Source organism: Amblyomma maculatum, chromosome 4 (assembly GCF_055883805.1).
Source record: "Amblyomma maculatum isolate TAMU_Amacu chromosome 4, ASM5588380v1, whole genome shotgun sequence".
Classification (NCBI taxonomy): domain Eukaryota; kingdom Metazoa; phylum Arthropoda; class Arachnida; order Ixodida; family Ixodidae; genus Amblyomma; species Amblyomma maculatum.
Window position 1 is genome coordinate 178,390,025 of NC_139347.1, and position 20,086 is coordinate 178,410,110.

At 45.7% G+C, this 20,086-nt stretch overlaps 1 protein-coding gene across 3 annotated transcripts; it reads left to right on the forward strand.

The window, feature by feature from the left end:
- The first annotated feature begins 734 nt into the window (after nt 1-734).
- LOC146193562 (uncharacterized) lies at nt 735-19,321 on the forward strand. 3 transcript variants are annotated; one of them, XM_084600110.1, is made up of 6 exons: nt 735-917; nt 1,053-1,211; nt 3,693-3,830; nt 13,325-13,480; nt 17,963-18,090; nt 18,652-19,321. In XM_084600110.1, exons 2-5 carry the CDS (start codon nt 1,090-1,092, stop codon nt 18,054-18,056), a joined length of 510 nt encoding a protein of 169 aa, XP_084456236.1. In that variant the 5' UTR covers nt 735-917; nt 1,053-1,089; the 3' UTR covers nt 18,057-18,090; nt 18,652-19,321. The 3 variants fall into 3 exon arrangements, with proteins under 3 accessions (XP_084456236.1, XP_084456238.1, XP_084456237.1); XM_084600112.1 differs by lacking the exon at nt 17,963-18,090 and having other exon boundaries at nt 739-917; XM_084600111.1 differs by lacking the exon at nt 735-917 and having other exon boundaries at nt 996-1,211.
- The last annotated feature ends 765 nt before the right edge of the window (nt 19,322-20,086 follow it).

A 20,086-nucleotide genomic window follows, 5' to 3' on the forward strand; every position in this document is an offset into this window, starting at 1 on the left:
CCATCCGGAAGGAGATTTCTTGTTCATCTCAAATTGCCTGTTTCAATAAAGAAAATCTCGCAGGTCATTTCCAAGTATTTTTTTCGTCAGTATGTCATGACTACAGTTTTGCTGATAACCTATGAAGATCTCCTTTTTTTTATGCTGGATGCACACATTTGGCAAATCACAGACTAGTTTTCTGCTTTATGCTTGAAAACTTACCATCAAGTGCAATTTGTACGCAAATAAAAAAAAAACAAGCCCAAGCGCTCTACGCAGAGAGCCCATGAACGTAACCCCTGGACGCACGAGCAGTGGCTTTCCCGCCCAGCTGGGAACATGATGGCGGACGTTCACGCAACTCTGTTCCCTGCGGGAGCATATACAGGAACACAAACAATGACACTGGAATAAACTCTTTATTGGGCTGACTTGCGCCCGCAAAAGAGCTAATCGATTCGGCGGCGGCGATAACAGCCAACGGGCTCGCTGGTCGTCGAACAAAGAATACCTGTCGCGCATGTCAACATTCATTTTAAAGCCGGCTAAGAAATATCAGGATAAAGCCGCAAACGCTGACTAGCATAACTTCGAGACACATCTCGACGCATCTTGCGGGACACAGAAAATGATAAAGCAGTATCTTGCCACAACGAACATTGACAAACAAAGCATACAGAATCGGCCCGTGCGCTGGAATCAAAGTGATAAGGTTGCACATGCCGGCGGCGATCGAAAAAGAACACAAACATTTCAATAGTTCGTGGCAATATGATGCCACCCAGAATTTCGAGTAACAGCAACGGCGAAGCTTTTTCAACCTAGCCAGCTGCACACGTTATCGCGTTGTATTTCAGAGCGTTTCTGTCGGGAAGCTTGCCTTTGCATTTTAAAGCAAAGCCAAACCTTGCCCGCGAAAGTGCGAGTTACTGAAGGCAAGTGCCACACTGATGTTGAATGAGCAACAGCTTCTTTTACAGACTCTCTCTTGTTGCCAACCGCTACCAGCTCTAGGCCTCGAATTACAACCAGGATCTCTGCTGACAGGCATCTTTTTCTGTCGTCCGCAGGTTTCCCACGCGTGGAGGATCATCGAGAAAGTATCCCATGGCATCGAATGCCCCAGACTTGAACGCCGCGCAAGGCAGTCGAGTTGAAGGGGAAGTGGCCCCACGTCGTCCCACTAAAGGCGGGAAAACGATAACTTTTGCCAGCATCGCAGCCTCCAGGCAAGCCTTCCATTTCATTTACCATCTTGAGTGCCTTCACAAGCCGCCCTGAGCAATGCAAGGCAAATTTTCATTTTAATCGAAGGGCCAATATTTTCACTCGAGAACGATAATTTTGAAATAATACAAGGGCCTGTAGTACCACGACTACTCTACGAGAGGTATTTGTCCCATGTATCCATAGATCTTGTGATGTAACTTTCAAGTAAGTAAAAATGGCGATGTATTGTAACCTTCAACGCCATCCATAGCTGGTGTGCATTTAAATTGGACAAAGAACGCATAGTTGCTTTGCGCAGTTCAGAGACGCTTCCTTACATGGTCTTTAAAGACCGGTTTCGCGATGGCCTTCTTGCAACTTGTATGCTTCCTATAGCATTGGTGCGTGCTGCACAATCTAGTCTTCCGTATCACATCTGCTCTGGCTGCCATTTGAACCTCTTCTTCCTATTAAGATTCTTTTCGTTACTTGTCTACTAATGACGAAGATCCCTTTTAAAAATAAGCCAGTAGATGCCTGACATGAGAGCCCCATACTCCAGGTTGGTTTCCTCACTTTTTCCTAAAGCGAAGTGCATATATAGTATGCATAGCTGTGCTTAAGGTATGCTGGCGCACTTGTAAGGAGTAGAGGCTGTAGATCTATAGGTAGGTAATTTAGCTCTCAAGACGGACAATGTGCTTATGAGTGCCGTCTACGTTACGGGCAGTAAAACGTGCTCCATTGGTTATCCAGTGGTTTTCTTGTGCTTGACATATTCCGATTACAAAACTCCAGTTTCACCGCGAACCGGCCACGCTTCCACAGCGCTGGCAGGGTTTAGCTTGCGCACACTGCTCTTTGTTCAGGACAACCCTCAGGGGAAAGTGCAGACTTTCCTGCTTTCTCACTGTGATGTGTGGTGGCTCAATTTCAGGCGTTATCATTTCTTCTCCGACAGAGAAAAATTCACTAGAATAAGGATGCGGCCTGTTCAAAGATGCTATTTCTTTATCCCACTTTACGCGTTGTGCAGGCTACATAAGCTGTCTTAAATAGCTGCTGTACCGTAAGCTGTCCTCTGGTTGTCTTGATTGTGAGTGGAATTGCTACATGTACAGTTGTGAGTAGCCTTGTCTAGAACGCGCCGACGGTGCTCCGCGGAGTAAGTGAGGATGATCGCACGTTTCCAAAATGCGCCATGGTTGAGAGTGCGAGAATTGGGCATAGTTGTTTGGTGTCTGTTTTTGTCCTGTTAAAGGTTACGACCACGTGCCACGCATTGTAGGCGTATTGTTTGATAGCGTGTTTTTGGGCCGGGTTATCAGCTATAAGGGACAAACCATATGGCATCTGTACAGATGTAGAAACTTGACTTCTTCCCCGATAAAGCACAGGAGCAATGAGCAGTGCGCATGCAGGAAGGCGTATTAATCTATCACTCGCACTTGCTTACCTTGCCGTCTCGTTACACTGGAGAACATATGGCGGCATCTCGACGCTCTGGCGGCCGTCACAGCCTCACAAATCCAGGCAGTGCGACCTCAGCAGCACGAAAGGTAATGTCGAGCGCGATTTGAAGGTTATCGCGCGAGCGTCGAGCGGGAACATGAACAGCGTCATGGCCCAGAATTCTCTGCCGAGGCCAGGGAGATATGAAGCGAGCTTCCCTCACTCTTTTTGCTGTTCCTTTAGCAGCCACCACTCCCTGCCTAGACATCTTTCTTTTTTTTTTTGGTTATGAGAACAGGCAGTGATCGTTGTGCGCACAACGTATTCTTCGGTATTATCTGAAATTGGATACTTTATCGCAACAAATGGAAAGCTTAGAATAGAGAGAAAGTGCGGGGAGTTTGTCACTGTGGTGATGGTTGTTGTATGAAACAGCGAACAAGGAAGAGAGGAGTGCAAAATCATAATTTGCCCTGTTCCATACCCGGCCGCCAGGTGCCTGGAGCGCAAGGCTGGTCGACGCTCGCGTGATAACCTTCAAATCGCGCTCGACTGTACTCGCAAGGCACTGGCTGAACGAAGAAATAATGAGCAGGCCAGCGCCTCTATAGAGGAGGCGCTGAGCAGGCATACTTTTTATTTGCCGCGCATGAGCGCGGGACGCGTATCTCAAACCCAGAGCCAAACGTTAGATGTCACTGACTTGCTCCGCAGAGCGCCGTCTGCACGATTTCGACAAGGCTGCTCGCCGCTGTACCTTTCTTCTCCTCAGAAATCATTTTGCTAATCAAATCTTGTATCTTTTATTTGGCTGAACCATGTTCTCGTCTCGCTGCCTGGAATTGCATTTCACTTAAATTGCTGTTCTAGCGTGTGGCATCGCTTGATCACACATTGATATGCAGTACGCTGATACATTTTGTATCTCGCGGAAGTCTGCTGTTTGTGATGGGTTTGTTATTTGTTGGTGGTGTTGACCTCTTGGTAGCATGCTGGCTTTGGGCGCCGCCATAGTATCATCTAAACTAATGTTTTCTGTCTTCCGGCAGGCCTTATGTGGATGAAGATTCGTCCACAGAGGACTCTTCGTCTGATGACTCCACTATCCAGAAACTGCGCGAGACACTGAAGTTAGGCCAGCGTTCACGCCGTAAGAGGACGGCTCGAGCGGCTAACGCAACTCGCAGGCAAGACACTCCGATTCCACTAGTCACGAAATACGCTAGTCCGTGCATAATGCCCTAAAATTCATGCCTTTGGTCATATCTAGTACCCAGGAACAATAGCCCTGACGTAGTGCCAGTAAGATCAAGACAAGATCTTTGATTTCGATGCCACACGCGTTAAACGCATGTGCCATTTCAGGCCCTATTGTGGCTATGGCCTCCTTACAGTGAAGGAACCTAAATGATGTCATTTGCGTGGTCGTCGTTATACCTTAGTGATTTCGACACTAAACGCAGGTCATGGGTTTTGTAATCAAAACCTCCGAAGCGCTGAAGGGAAGAAAAATGTTTTAAGGAAGGAATTTGGCAACTTCTGGTGTCCTTTCGCTTCAGCATAGTGGCTAAAGTAGCTGGTTTCTTCTAATAACCAACTTTTTGAAGGGCATTGATGTTAGGAAGGGGCCAAGATTGTCTGTGTTCTGTACCAATCTCCTCGAAAGGTCTCGGTGGTCAAATAACCTGTACAAACCTCGCAAGGCTCGTTGGTGGTATTTTGACGTTGCTACAGTCACTACCACTCTTGACGTAGTGTCCGGTTTAAACAAAAAAATGCGGCCTTAATTAGTTGCCTGCAGTTCGGTAGAGGGCGTGACAAAAAACGAAGTCTCCAGCTATTTGTTCCTCGTGAGAAACCTGCCGAATATTGTCATGTTACGTGATATTTTGGGCGCATATTGTACACGATGGCTCACTTAGCAGAAAAAAAGCTGGAGAATACCCCTGACTAGATGGGATGTGAAGAAATCCTGCCATCCAGATTCTTGATACGGCATTGCCGCGCAAGGTCCGAGCGCGGTTGCACGAAGTTGAAGGTCCAGAATGGACGTGGATGGGTGTACTGTGTTCATTCGGCGACCCATAGATTGGGGCTCAAGACGGTCAATCCTTCTCGGAGCGTTTGCAGCCTGATTTGTGGACCCCGGCGACACAGTAATCTTGCAGTCGCAAGCTTATACAGACGAGTGGGCCTGACAGGGTTTTCGAGTTTGTAAGCCAATACAAAGCACGTTGGTATTTTAAAACAATGAAAGGCTGCCATTCAAATACAGTGAAAATTTATACGAAACCCATACCATCAAAAGGCGCCTCTACTCTGTCATTGCACAGATGAGCCTTTGATAAAAAGCAGGACGTCTGCACAATGACTCCTTCGTGGCCGATAACACTGCTTAAGTCAGTATGTATGTGTGATTCGGGATTTTCGCGGGAGTTCCTGCTGAAGTTCGTTGCATGCTTCACGCTGAGGAGTATCTTATACGAACAGCTCATCAGACTTGATCACCTTCGTCAATTTATTCAGCTGTGCGCGAAAGGTACCTAACAAACCGGTGGTAGCTCGCACAGTGCCCCAGAGTTCGGGGGGCAGCTTTGTTGTTGGCTGGTTGCGCAAACGCAGCTATAGCATATTTTCTTTCGTCTGGGCTTGTTCTATGTGTGATTGCGACTTGATCAAGAAACAGCAGTTCATCTCCGCAAAGTGTCCATGTAGTCACTTAATGTTTATCCCTGACGACTCTGCGGTACTCTCGAAAGCCTCTTAGAAGATCGTCAGCATTAGAAACAAAACAAACATTTAAATAGGAGACAAATGCCCCATCTGAGACCCGCCAGCACTGTATTCATTTAATGATGAAATGCTACTGGGGCTGAACAAATTCTAACTTTTGTACATGGAACTCAATGAGGCTACCCACGATGATGAAGTCACTCTTCATTCGACTGTTTTCTTTCACTTCGGCATGCCAGCACCGAATCTTTAGATTCATGAACAAGAAGCACTTGTTGTTGCAAAGGTTGCATCGATACGAAGTGGAGAGTGTACGTATTTTTTTCTCTGCTAAGTTGCCGATAATCAGCAAAAATTCAGAGACATGTCTTCATGCACTGTCACAAGAGCTTGTATTCAGACATTCAGACATAATGGAATTTCTGAAGTGCTCAGGTTGTTCTAGCAATGCGACGCTCTGTTCTCTGGGTAGGCGCTCTCTTTGACTTTGAGGCCACGCATCATTACCTAATTAGCAGCAGCTGTCGGTTTGGGCCACGGCGATCGTCTGCGGTGAAGGCCTCCCAAGCACTGCTCAGCTTTATGAAAAGCACAGACCTGATCGAATGGCTATGATGTTAGTGTTATGTTACGTGATATGACTGTGACGTGATTTGATGTGACTGTACTTACTTCACCTATCCCTCTCTCACCCACACCCTTTATATCGACTCACCCTTTCGCCCAGTGCAGGGTAGCAAACCGCTTTTACCGGTTAACCTCCCTGCCTTTCCTCCTCGCCTTCCTCCTCCTTGGACAAAATATATATGACAGTAATAATAATAATAATAATAATAATATTAATAATAATAATAACAATATTAGTAATATTAATAATAATAGTAATATTAATATTAATAATAATAATTTTATTTCCATCCATGGTGGAGGAGACCGCGGTTAAAAGTCCCTTTGGGGAAAGGGACTTGACTACAGCCCACAAACGCCTTTAGAAGGAAAGCAGAGATACAAAGGAAAATAGAAAAGAATAACAATTGGCTTTTAATTTGTTATATACAAAATAAATAACACGCAAAATTATATGCAAAATGCTCTTCAGTTATTTAATAAACAATAAGTAACAAAAAATGCACCAACGTCTTGTACATGACAAGCATAAAAATTGCGATCTGATTTATGAAACGGATATAGAAGTGTAGGTAGCGTGTATGATACCTTCCGTATAGAATACTTGGCTCGTGGCATGACCATCTTCCACTGTTACGTGCATCTTGTGACATAACAGTGTGTACTCTTTGTAAGCTTAGATAATTCGTGAAACAATTTCACATTTGTTCCCCCCTCTTTGAAAGCTTTTCACAAACCGTAATTATAGTGTTCAAACACGGTATTATATTTGCTTTCGGAAACAATTCTGATGTGTAGGTATTGTAAGATAAGTTAAATAGTGCAAGAACAAATTTATTTTTTACAGTATATGTATTGTCTGTAGATTGGTACCTGCTACTACACTGTATTTATACTGTAGTAAAAAAGGAGGGTGTTAAAACCAGAAACTCTATTCTATATGGTAAAAAAGCCCTAGCCACCACATCATACCATTTACAAACGACAACTTGTCCAAAAACGATTCAATAGGTACGTCCCAAAGAGTATTATGAGCGAAAATAATTGCCAGTACTTTAAAACTCTGATATTTACAGGGTGTCCAAGCTAAATTTATCCAAGTGTTAAAAAATAAAATATTTGAGTTAGGACCGCTTCCATCCATCTGGCGCATCATAGGCAGTTCTTATTTTGCAATTAACTTATTAGTAATTAAGAAATTTTTCTCAATTACGAACTGTTGCATTTAGACAAAAATGTGATTTGCAAAGTTGGAGAGCACCTTCTGAAACCCTTTTCCATTTATTTCTGATAAAGAAAGCCTCGCTTGTATATTTCTTTCCCAAGCTGTAACAAAAGCGCGCAAAATACAAAAATTATCACTTGACTGGCGCCTTCGTGCGCCACGGTTGTGGTACTCTCCACTGTGTCAAATCAGCTGAATCGTGACTCCAGGGGGGCCGTTGTAGCGGCAGGCCGGTATGTCTGGGAAGGTTTCTTCGTCTGCTTGAGGCAGTCTGTGCATGTGACAGTGCAAGTTGCTGCGAGCTCACCACGTTCGCTGCATCCATAGCCAACGTATCGGCCTAACGCTAGAACTGGCCTGTAGAGTCACGACCACAGCTTGTCGCGTCGTCGCGAGAAAGGTAACTTTTGACCTTCAACAACCATTGAACCCTTCTCATTTATATGTGGGCTGGTAGCTTACGCTCTCGCGTTATACCCTTAAAGGATGAGCTTAAGTTTCCCCAATAATGTAGCCCCTTAAATGATAGAGCGTGATAGGGGAATAATGCAGTAGGCAAAAGAAGCTCCAGTCTTTGCTATTGCTATCGAACTAGGGTTAAACAGAGTTAAGCCACAACCAAGTGTTGTTTTTTTTATTTCGCGGGTTTTCTTTAGAGCTTGAAAAAGAGATACACGTGACACTTTCTTTATCTGAAATAAACGGAAGGGGGGTTTCAGAAGGTGGCCTCCAAATTTGCATATCACATTTATTGTCTAAAGGGAATACATAGTAAATTAAACAATATCTTAATTACTAATTCCTTAATTGCAAAAAAATTGCTTGTGGTGCTCCAGATGGCTAGCAGCTGTATCCAAGTGGTTTCTCTAGCCTACCTCAGTGTTTTAATTTTATCCTTTGGTTAAAGTTCGCTTGGACACGCGGTATATTTTCCATGTCATAAACGAGGTTAGGTGCTGATTATGTGCTTAGATTTGGGCCTAAACATTACAGCTTTCGTATTGATTTGAGAGAGTTTAGTTTTTCCCTTAGGAAAATAAAACAGCCCACTCCTGACACATGGACAAAGGAAGAGACTACAAAACAGCGCTGTGTTGTAGTCTCTTCCTTTGTCCGGGTGTCAGGAGTGCGCTGTTTTATTTTCCTGAGATGAACTGCCACCTAGACCGTTCTTCCACACTTTCTAGTTTTGGCCATTCATGAAGGATTTGCAGGGCGTGTTACCTTTGTTCTGAAGGCTTCTGGAGTCAGTTGATGAACAACATACTGGCATCATCTGTGTATATTAAGTATTTTTATCTGTATACATATCTACTATATCATTAATATAGAATATAAACCAGAACGACAAAACAATATTTTTTGAGGCGTGCCTTTGGTGATATGCTTTTAATCTGAGCTGCGTTTCCCTCTTTTAACATACTGGTAGCGATCATCAAGGTAAGTTTAGGGTCGTCAACAGCGCAGGTTTGCTCGGGCTTTCTTTTTTGTGCGCCTTTGTGTGTTTACTACCGTTTCGGGAGCCGGCCTGCCCGTGAAGCGCCCGGGCGGGGCGGCGCCTGTACCCAGGGGTGGACCTTTTTCTTGTTTTTGCTTACGGTGTTTAAGTGTCCTTGCGTGAGCGCTTTATCTGTTTTAGGTCTTTCTTGAGGGGTATAGGGGTCTCGCGCATTGAAGAGCGCTCGGCCGCTCTGTGTTTGGACTCTTAGTGCGCGAGGCTCCGAACGCCGTCGACAAGTACCTTCAGTTGCCCGCAGGGTGGCTGTACGTTATTCTTTTTTTTACGTGCGTTCGTGTGTGTAACAGGTAGTCGGAACTCTCAAGCTCACCCGCGAGAGTGGCAGTGGCGGAAAGGCCGGGGTGAGACGTTCTGGCGAACTTGATCCCGGCTGCGTTGGATTCCGAGAAACTGCACTGGGTCGCCAGGTGTGGGTTCGCGGCAAAGGGAGACTGTGCGTAGACCGCGAGTGGCGGGGGGTAGCCAGGGGGTTGCTGCCCGAGAGGAGGAGACGACGGACCTTCTCCTGCACGCTCGCTTAGGACAACAAGCCGTCCTAAACCGAAGGGCGACCTAACTTGTTGTGGGTCTCTTCTGTTTTTCTATCGATTTTGTGTGCATGTTCATCTGGCCAAGCTAGCTTTTATTTTGATTAAAGAAGTTTATGAATTTGATTCGGCCCATTAGAAAAATTCTGTTGGCGAAGCAAGGAGACGGGATCAGGAGCAACAAGAAAAAAAAAAGGAACCTCAAGAACCAACAATTAGAAGCTTATTGTAAGGTTTTGTAAGGGTTAAATGGTATCCTTCAACAATTTACGTTTCAAGCTTATCAAGTAAAACAGAATGAAGGATGCAACAAGACGTTTCAGTAAAGTCGATGCAAATGCTGAGTACAATGTTCTTAATTTAAGCTTACTGTAAAAATAAACAGTTTTGTATGAAGACGGGCTAACGCCGTAGATCGCCATTTCATATGTCCAAATGGAGCTAAAAGCTTTACGTATAAAAAAAGTCTTAAACATGTATAAGTTTTATTTTTTGTAGCCCTTCAGAAAAAAGGGGGTAATATTGGAATAGGTCTATATTTTTTATATAATTTTTACTTTTATTTAAATGATAAAATTCGGGCTTTATGCATTCATTTAGGAAAGTCAGCACTTCACAAAGGCATGTTAAAATACAGGTAATGTACGCACGAAATACCATTAGGCACTTACTGGAGAGGGACAATCTGTATGCCGTCGACGTAGCAACTTAAGCTATTTTTTAGTAATTGGGTAACTGATATCTCCTCGTTCACCGTAATGGGTGAACGAAACGCTGAAAATAGGTATGTCTGGCAAAACTATGCTTATATTATACGGCACAATACTACCAGGAGAAATTACTAGACAATTATTAAATGTATTTGCAATAACTTTCGCCGACACTTTATTGCCACCAAGTAAAAGCGTTTGTGCTCATGGACCTGATTTACAACTATTTAGGACAACATTCGCCAAGGGAATGGAACATAGCAGGACGCTTGAATACTCTTTCAGACGCGCTACTTTTGGGTTATGAAGGCACGTTTCTAAGCAACACATCTATATGTGTCACATAATACGATAGATTACATTTGTATAGCAATGAATTACTGAGGTCCGAAACTAAAGTGGAAAACAGAATGCCTACCACTTAATTGGCATTTGGCCTAACCATGCTAAACCACCCGTCATTTTTACGAGAACGACCGGTGTGTGTCGTGTACTTTGTAATGACTGGATGACATAGGCACGCAGCGTTTCCTCGATTGGGCACCGGATCTCTTGGCATTCCGGCACTGGCATTTACTCTGAGAGGGTTGATGTTTGTATCTTTTATAATTCGATGTTCGTCAAGAGCCTTTTGCCATACTTTTAGGAAGCAAAAACAATCAGCATAATTTCCAAGGAGGGTCTTCAGAAATTAGGATCTGTTTTCAGGCCGGGCGAGGTTAATGTGGAATGTATCGCCCCGAGGTTTGGGTGAGTGGGATTGTTGCCGTCGGGTTAGAGAAGGCTAGAATGCTGCTGATCCAAGAAATGTCAGCAAAAAAGGCGTTCTTATGTGGATCGGGAGCTTCCGTACGTGCAAGCTGGGTTTCGCAAGGGCAGAGGAACTAGAGACCAAGTTGCCAACCTTCGCTGGATCATGGAAAAAGCAAGAGAGTTCCAGAAACCCATCTACTTCTGCTTTATTGATTATGCGAAAGCGTTTGACTGCGTAGATCACAGCAGATTGTGGCAAGCTCTCCAAGAGATGGGAGTTCCAATTCACCTCATCTGTCTCCTCAGGAACCTGTATGAAGGGCAAGAGGCCACAGTCAGAACTGGGCATGGTCTTACTGATTGGTTTCCAATTGAGAAAGGAGTGAGGCAAGGCTGCATACTGTCGCCCTGCCTATTTAACCTATATGCAGAGTGCATCATGAGGAAGGCTGGTCTGGACGAGTCTTCAGCTGGAGTGAAGATTGCTGGAAAACGTATCAACAACCTTAGATATGCGGATGATACAACTTTAATGGCAGAAAGTGAAGCGGAACTCAAGAGACTTCTGATGCACGTACAAGAAGAGAGTGAGAAGTTTGGGCTTAAACTGAACATTAAAAAGACAAAGATCATGGCATCTTGCCCTATCAAGTCCTGGAGCATCAAGGGACAAGAAGTGGAAGCTGTGACAGATTTTCTCTTCTTGGGCTCCAAGATTACCTCGGAAGGAGACTGCAGCCATGAAATTAGGAGACGCCTGCTTCTGGGAAAGAGAGCAATGGTTAGCCTTGACCGCCTAGTAAAGAGCAGAGACATTAGTCTGCCAACCAAGATCCGTATAACTCGTGCTATGGTCTTTCAAGTTGTGATGTATGGATGCGAAAGTTGGACTGTGAAAAACGCTGACCGCCGAAGAATTGACGCGTTTGAATTGTGGTGCTGGCGAAGACTCTTGAGAGTTCCTTGGACTGCCAGAAGATCAAATCAGTCAATATTGTCGACCATAAACCCTGACTGCTCATTGGAAGGTCAAATTCTAAAGTTAAAACTCAGCTACTTTGGTCATCTGATGAGAAGAGAGGAGTCGCTGGAGAAAGATTTGATGTTGGGAAAGGTTGAGGGTCGCCGGAGAAGGGGTAGGCAGCGAACGCGATGGCTAGATGGCCTCCTCGAGGCACTGCAGATGAAGTTATGTGATGTTAGGAAGATAGTGAGAGACCGGAAAGCGTGGCGTGACATGGTCAATAGGGTCACGAAGAGTCGGACACGACTGAACGACTGAACTGAACTGATTGCTTTTGTTCAGGTGCAAGTACTCTCGACCGACGTTACCCATTGTACCTTCAGTATCAGAACTCGGTGATGCCTGCTGCGATCTCGATGCCTCGGTTCAGCAGTAGTTACATGCACCTTTCGTCGATGATATCCATTTTTCGACCGTAGCAAAGGTTACAGTGACAGATTGCTTGCAAGTAAGAGGGCCGACTGCCCTGAAAGAGCACAAATCCCAATATATTTATTCCCACAACCAAAAGCGGCGAGCTTCCAATTTCACGCGTTTACAGAAAGCAACTCTTCTCTCGTATTATGGTTTCTGGAGACCAGAGAGACTCAATTTTACGGGCTGTCACCTACACCACATCCAAAGCGCATTACAGGATATGACGGAGGTGACTGTCTAATAAGCATTTGAATGATGGATTCTCGTGGATTAGGTATAGAACTCCATTGGCGGTTACTGCTGAGAGATAAAGCCATCTTCATAGCAGTAAGAGCACCCCCTCCTCAGTCACGCATTTCTCTCGACGTTCATTGGTTTAATTTTACGTCCCTTTCCACGGGCATGCCTCTAGCAAGTGATAGTTTGGAAGCCACAATGCTGGCTACTATTGATTAGTTTCTGTGACAACACAAGACTACGTAACATGACAAGGACTGGAGCTGCCAATTCTGATAGTTTCTGTCCGATGGGAAGCTGAAGCGGTGCCAATGGAACGCAATAGTTCTCGACAAATTACCGGCAGCAGTCCTCATGGTTTATCCTTTCGAGACGCCTCGTGTACTGTCTGCGTCTCAGAGGCTATAAAGATGACAGGCCGACTCCGATCATGCAGTGGTTGTAGCTCGCCGAGAGGCTGCCGCAAAGAGACTGAGAGGTGGGCGAGCAAAACGTGCAGCTACTTTTGCTTTGGGTACATAGGTTTGGCAGGGTTAAACATTTCTTTTTTTTTCTTTTCCCAGGCCCTCAAGCTTCAGTACTTTTGTTTTATTGTTAGATGAGTTTCAAGCGTATTTTTGTTTTCCCTCTGGAAATCAACCTGCGCCTGCCATGTCATGGTGTGTCAGATATCCTGACGCTATTTGATAAATGTGAAAACTTTTTTTGCTATATCAATGCAAATTCAAACATGTTTAAAAAAAGAAAATTTTATACCTACATTATATGTCGCAGAGGAGACAAAGAAACACTGAAGCGAATGAGAACCTCTTCGACGTCGGCCGTCACGTTTGCCGATATTACCGGTCGTAAGGCTGCAAGAAAGAACGAACTTGTTTGCTGATGCGGTTGTCTCTCCGCCTTGCGCAGGTCTTCCGCGGATACAGACTCGCCCATAGAGGATCCCACAGCACCCGAGATCGAAGGCCCCAAAGCTCGGAGACGCCGAACGGAAAGGCGAAAAGTCGACCGCACGCCCCGCATAGACACGAAAGGGAGAACTAGAGCTTCCCATGCAGCTACCACGTGAGAAGAATGTTCGGTTTTTCTGTTTTACTACCGTTCTACGGCTCACAGACAGCTCCATGCCCGAGGACGTCATGTCCCTACTAATACTGGGCTGTTAGAATCATAGATGACCGCGCAATATTGAAGTTACTATTAAGCCACCGTCTGCATAATCTGAATGACGGACTGATCAAGAGTTTTCAGAAACTGGACAGACTTTGAATCCCGTCCACGGGGGCCGCTTTTCGATGGAGGCGAAAAGCAAGGCGCCCGTGTGCTGTGCGTATATAGTGCACATTAAAGAACCCCAGGTGGTCGAAATTCCCACAGTCCTCTGTTACGGCGTCTTTCATAGTCTAAGTCGGTTTGGAACTCTAAACCCCATAACCCAACTAACTAGTTTTCAGAAAGCACCTCCCGCTTTTCTTCCTTACCTCGTTTCATTCGGCAGCCGTCATTCATCTTCTCCACCAGTTGTCAGAGGGTAGGAGTGCCTCAATCACTATCGAGATACCTGGAAAAATAGACGCAGAAATCTTTGCTTTCTTTCGCAACGGGATACTAAATATAATAGCTAATTGGTATTGCCAAACGGTCGAGTTGGTAATATATTTTAATGCGAAAGAGTGCGAAAAACGTAGCCGAAACACAATTTCATCCCGAAATCCATTAGAATCGTGTGGGTCCAACGGGACCTTTTGAGTTCACAAAGCTGAAAATTCTCATACACGCCTAGAAACCCTGCTCCGAACAGTGTCTCAGTTCCTCAGTATGGGTGATGCTACCCTCTTCATCACGATAAAGGAACACCCCAGGCGCCACATACGCGGCGCTGTCGTTCCTCAAGATACTGTAAACCTTCCACGCGGTCTTGTCCGACAGAGGACGCAGTGTTTTGGAGGGTCTGGATCGGGGCTGCCCTAACTGCTGCTATTAGACGGAGGTGCCCTACATTTTCGCACTTACCGGGTGTCTAATTTGTCCTTCCGAAAACACTGAGGCAGATATTCACGCAAGCTAAGGCTTTACCAGGCGCTGAAGCCCAAGACGAATTCAACATCTGGCTACGTCGGCTCTCCCGAACAGCATATCATCGATATGGTGCTTGAATACTGGGGCCACGTAATCGCTCCCTCGCGTCGACTTCCTCGAATCAAGGACTTCCTTATTCAGCGACCCTTTTTGTCTTTTGTTCTCAACATTTACGCTTTGAGGCAATATTCAACGTTATCAAAAATAAAAGAGCAGGGGAAACAGATGACGTAGAGAGGCACCCATTACTGCAACCCGCCCCATGACATAAGACTCGGCTCCGCATATTGACCAGCCCTGCGACGAAAAAATAACGAATCAAAATGTTGGCACAGGTGACTCTGAAGGAAATACTGTATGTTTACTTTTCTGCGAACCCGTACGTAAACATTTCATAAGCCAACGAAGCGGCCGCCATCGAAACACCGGAAATCATTGCGCCTAATTGTCACTTTATAGTTCAATATTCAGCTGAATACTGCTCTTGGATTCATGCGCAACTCCTGAAGCGATAGCGAGGGTCAACATTACAGCGCTCGCTCTACACGTTTCTTCCGCCGATCTGGCTACAAGAGAGGTTTCATTAATACCAGCGGCATTTTTTGAAGCGGTCTGCTGGGCCAGATGTTTACGAAGGCGTTCGCATGCATATCTTCAGCTAATGTTTGATTCAAATTTTTATTGCGAAAGCAATACTACTTTCCCTTTTCAGCCCTTCGCATAGCGAGGCGGTAGATACCATTGACCATTAGCATGACCTTCGGTGCGCCGCCAAGTACAGCTGCGCAAAAACAGGGGCCCCAACTCACGCCGTCGGCTCATGAGGCGGTAGCTGCCAGCCGCGGGCAAACACCCGTTCCCTACGTGAGGGAGCGCTTCAGCCGGAATGACATCATCCCATCTGCGGCAAAATCAGAGCCCCCAACTCGTGCCATCGGCTCGCGAGGCGGTAGCTACCAACCACGGAACTTCAGTTGTGCCACATGCTCGTAAAGCTAAGAAGAATTATGGGGCTGCAGCCGCAGCTACCCCCGGGGGTGCAACGTTGGATACTATAGGAAGTGGCCTAGCGGCAGGTGGAACCAACGCAGTCTCCAGGGATGCTTTCATTTCTGCTGTCGTAAAGAATGACGTCAGCCGGTGCCGGAGCGGCAGTTGTACATTCTGCCTTCACCTCACTCACAACCAAGTATACGTTGCAGCCACGGCACTCCTTGCCTCGCTACTAGTTATACATAGAATAATTAGGTAGCACCCCGCAATAAACAATAGTTGAACCATATGCCGTGGCCAGAGTGAATCGATGCATAACCATAAGCATAACCACAAGCGCCACAACCAGCTACACCGCCAGCTAAACCTAGACGTAGCCATAGCTATTGTTTTCGCAATTACCAGGCTTAACCAAACTAAGCCACTACCGATTTGTTTCTTCATAAAATGTCCTTTGGATGCACATTTTTTCGAAGCAGCTACGCTGGCGTGTGGCCCCACTCTCGTCGTGACAGCCGGGAGGGAACATACAGACTCCTTCTGAGGCGCCTTGTAGCAACCGCGCGGGCTGTTTCCTGGAGGTTTATTTTCTCCGGTGTGGCCTCATAGCTGCATCACAGTCCAAAGTATTGTGCTACGCCCAACATTGTGCTCAGAGCAGCCCTCTCTCTTTCTGGTTGCAAAAACACCTTTGAGGTAGCTATAAGCCAGTGCAGACTTAGCTTTGCGATTGTTTGGGCGGACATTTCCCCGCATTAGCATGACCTGAGTATTTTTAGTTGGAGTCCTGACGCGCAATTTCGACACTTAGCTGTGCTAGCCACTACGCGCAGACAGAGCGGTTACATGGTGGTGAGAAATGAAAAAGAAAGTATCACAAAACACTAGCGCTCAGTTCGAGTCTGTGTACATGCATTATTTATTTAAGCCTTTTGTATTCGCGCATTAATATCCATGACGACGAGTGCACTGTTCACCGCGACCTTCCCTGCCTTCCCTACGAAGCTTTTTGCTTACTTACAATACGGTAAATACAGAGCATTGTGTGATAGGACTAGTTTACTAATTGACCACAGATAGCCTACGTGCGTGACCTTAACTGTAGAGTAATTTTATTTGCTTGCTCTGCCGACTCCCGCTATGAGGCGCCCATGTTTTTCATTGGGACAACCAGCGTATCCTGTCCCACCTGTCCGCGTATCTGCGTATTGCGACGACCAGCGTATCCCACCTGTCGAAATGCAGTTCATGCAGCCATGGCTGTATACGGAAGCTTTCTGATGTCCTACTTCTGCAGATCACCGACTAAAGGAACGCTGAGTACAACGACATGCAAATATTTTTATGAGTAAATGTTTATTCTCTGCCTCCTTCTGGCTATGTTTGCCTTTGTCCAGCAGCCAACTACATGTGATGATGACCAAAACATGTTTTGAAAACTTCCCAAAAGTCTATAGAAAGTCCTAATACCAGCTATTGCCACCGTTTCGAAGCTATAATTGCGCTATGGCGTAACCTCCGGAACCTGCCCCAAAACTTTTGATCGATGCAAGCTACAAGGTGATGCGTTTACTTCTTTTTTATTGAAAAAGCAATACTATGACAGCCAAAGCGAGACATCGGATGACGGCAGCTGCGCTATGAAAAGGTGCAGCTACGATTTCCTCATAAAACATCAGCCTAGCATGACATATAAATGCACGTTACTCCTATGCCACAGGCAGGAGCTGCCAACTCGGGTTGCTCTTTTAATTAGGGTGATATAAGAATCAGCCTGCCAGAGCCGTTTGCCTTCTCGTTATTCCTACGACACACCGGCACATCCACACGGCTTGGTTGAAGGGTGACATTATATGTGGGCTGGTAGCTTACGCTCTCGCGTCATACCAATAAAGGATGAGCTTAAGTGTCCCCAATAATGCAGCATCTTACACTGATAGGGCCTGACATGAGAACAATATAGTAGGTAAATAAAACTTCCGCCATTGCTTTCGCAATTCACCTAGTGTTAACCAGAGCTAAACCACAATTAATTTTTATCTCCCGAAAGTTTCGTTTTCATTGCGCAAGGCTCCCTGCGAGTGCAGGTAAACTTGATTGAGATCTTTGTCTCATTTTGATGACGCAAGCCAATACTCGAACATGGCAGTCATCTCTGTGGTTTGTGTTCAATTTCATTCACAGTTCGCTTGTTTGGCGTGCTCGCTGGATCAAACGAGTGGGAAGCTTGGATCGTACCAGACAGTCGCATGCTTTCAGGATATTTTAGTGAGGTTATCCCTACTGCCAGCTGCTGCCTGCCGTGAAGGGATTGGGCTTTATTGGGAAGGAACAAGAAAGTGACTAGATGGTAAACATGTCTAGTTTCTTTAAGTCAGTTCTGTTAGACAGGCAATGACGAAATTAAATTTCAACTCGATGAGGAGCAAAACCTTGGGGGAGCATCATTAACACGTATATCATCTCTACTCGCAGGTTTTTGCAGCAACCAAGGCTTCCTGCCCCTACCTTTCAAGACTCATCAGCATCCCACGTGTTCTCGAGGAGAGCACCTAGGGCCAAATATTGAAAGCAGAAAAAAGGGCTGCACTTAAGTCTCCTAGGTACATTATTGCGAAGGCAGTGCGACTTCTGTCAAGCCGCTTGGTCCTTTCCCCCAACAGTACACTTGAGGACCTCGGCAGTACTCGGTCAGATCGCTTACGTGTACGGCGTACTTACCGAGTTTAAATGAAAGAGTAGCACAGACGGAACTTCAGGAAGGCGACGATGTTCAATACACAGCCCGAGAGCGTTTTGCAGTTTTACATTAGGCGTGATATGCTGCGGCGATAGCAAAAATCTTTTTCGTTGCTCTCGATCCTGATCCAAAGAAACTGATCTGTTTGTTCTTGCATGGGTTCGAAGCCCTGTGGCGACGATATAGTTTGTTCGTCACGCTTTGTCCCCAAATCCTATTCACGCAACGCATTAGCCAAGTCATGCTTTCGCATTAAACGTTCACTGCCGTCCATACGCTTCCTTTACCTGATCCGGATACTTTTTGAGTTTCACCTAGGTCGTTATGCATGAAGTGTATTAACGCCGAGTTTTTGAAACATTAAGCAATGGCATGCTGGCATAAACAGCCTCTCCGCTTCAGGTCATGTTTTGGTTTTGCGCAGGTGTTCTATAGATGGCGATTCGTCCGAAGAGGATTCCACTTCATCCAGACCGGTGGACAGCGATTCGAAGAACGACTAAGAGGAACAAAAAGCACCCATGTGTTTTATTCGGGACAGCAAGAAAAAGATGTCCTGGCGACGATAAGGGAGCCCACAGGAAAGAGTCTTGTATTTTGCATGTCACGTAGTATCTCGGTACATGAGGCCATTGCGTACGCCCAGAGAATTTCGTTTTGCTCTTGTGATGTAGCACTGAGTCTTATACTGCAGATCCTGAGTCACAGCGTCAATAAAGTTACACATTTTTCGATACTTCGTTAGTTACGTTCATTTATTGACCGCTGAATGGCATAGTATGCAACTCTCAATGACAAGGAATAAATGACAGTTAAAAGAAGACAACAGGGCTTTGCGCATGAATTTCAACAAAGCACAGGCAGCAAGCACACGCCTCTGTAGCAGAAAACACTCAGCCACACAGTCTGATTAGAATCGCTTTTTACTCGTAATTGTTTGGCCCTTCGTGCTCCGTTGCTCGGGGCCGTACCGAAAGGAGAATCAATTCACACATTACCAAGGTCTAGACACGTGAGCAGCTTTTTCGTCAATCAATATTCACTTCCCGTGTGGTGCCCTGGTCATGACTTATACCCTCCCTTCCCTCCTTCCCTTTCTCCCTCCGTTCCCATGTGCGATGGAATCGTGGAAGTCAGGGACAACTCATCCCCTTGTGTACATAGAGAAGAAGAAGGTAATGCGCTTTTTCCCCCTAAAATTTCACTAATCCGGTGATTGAGTAGATGCTAGAAATAGTAGTTTGGTCAGCTAAAAAAAAGTAGAAGAAATAAAAAGCCCGCACCGAGTTGTAAGCGAGACAGAGAGAGCCAGCCTTCGATGAAGCATACGCGCAGCAGCGTCTGCATCAGTGTAGTTATCTCGAGTACTGCGTATAGTCTGGCACTTCCAAGCGCGATGGAAAATGATGGCGAAGGCCCCGCATAAGCACTTGAACGTATTTGCGGATGCATATGAGATGTTTCGAGAACTCTGCATCTCATGGCCCTTGCTTCACTGGAGTTGCCCGGTGTTAAGTACATTTGCCATAAAGTAATCTTACCCATTAGCATCCGCCGAGCGCAGCAGCCCGACTAAAATTGAAAGCTCACAAGGTTCTCCGTAGCGAAAGACGAATCGCTGAAAAATTAGTGAGGCTACGTATGACACTGTGGCAGATGGAAGGGCAGCACTTTCTGCATATCTCGTGAGGTGGTTAACCGCGACGATGGCCCAACGGTTTGCAGCAGCAGTGTACGGGAGCGGGCCGTATACAAATAAATACTGACGCCACAAAGAGTCGTGGTGGGCAAAGTAACTGCTGCAACTCGCCAGCAGAACGATGAGGAAGGGCTTGCGACGTCGAGGACACTCTTTTTCA

Bases quoted from the DNA above. Each gene is read 5' to 3' on its own strand.
- LOC146193562 (XM_084600110.1), top strand. From the start codon at position 1,090: ATGGCATCGAATGCCCCAGACTTGAACGCCGCGCAAGGCAGTCGAGTT. The intron at 1,212-3,692 runs GCAAGCCTTCCA...GTCTTCCGGCAG, and splicing joins GCCAGCATCGCAGCCTCCAG to GCCTTATGTGGATGAAGATT. The intron at 13,481-17,962 runs GTGAGAAGAATG...CTCTACTCGCAG, and splicing joins GCTTCCCATGCAGCTACCAC to GTTTTTGCAGCAACCAAGGC.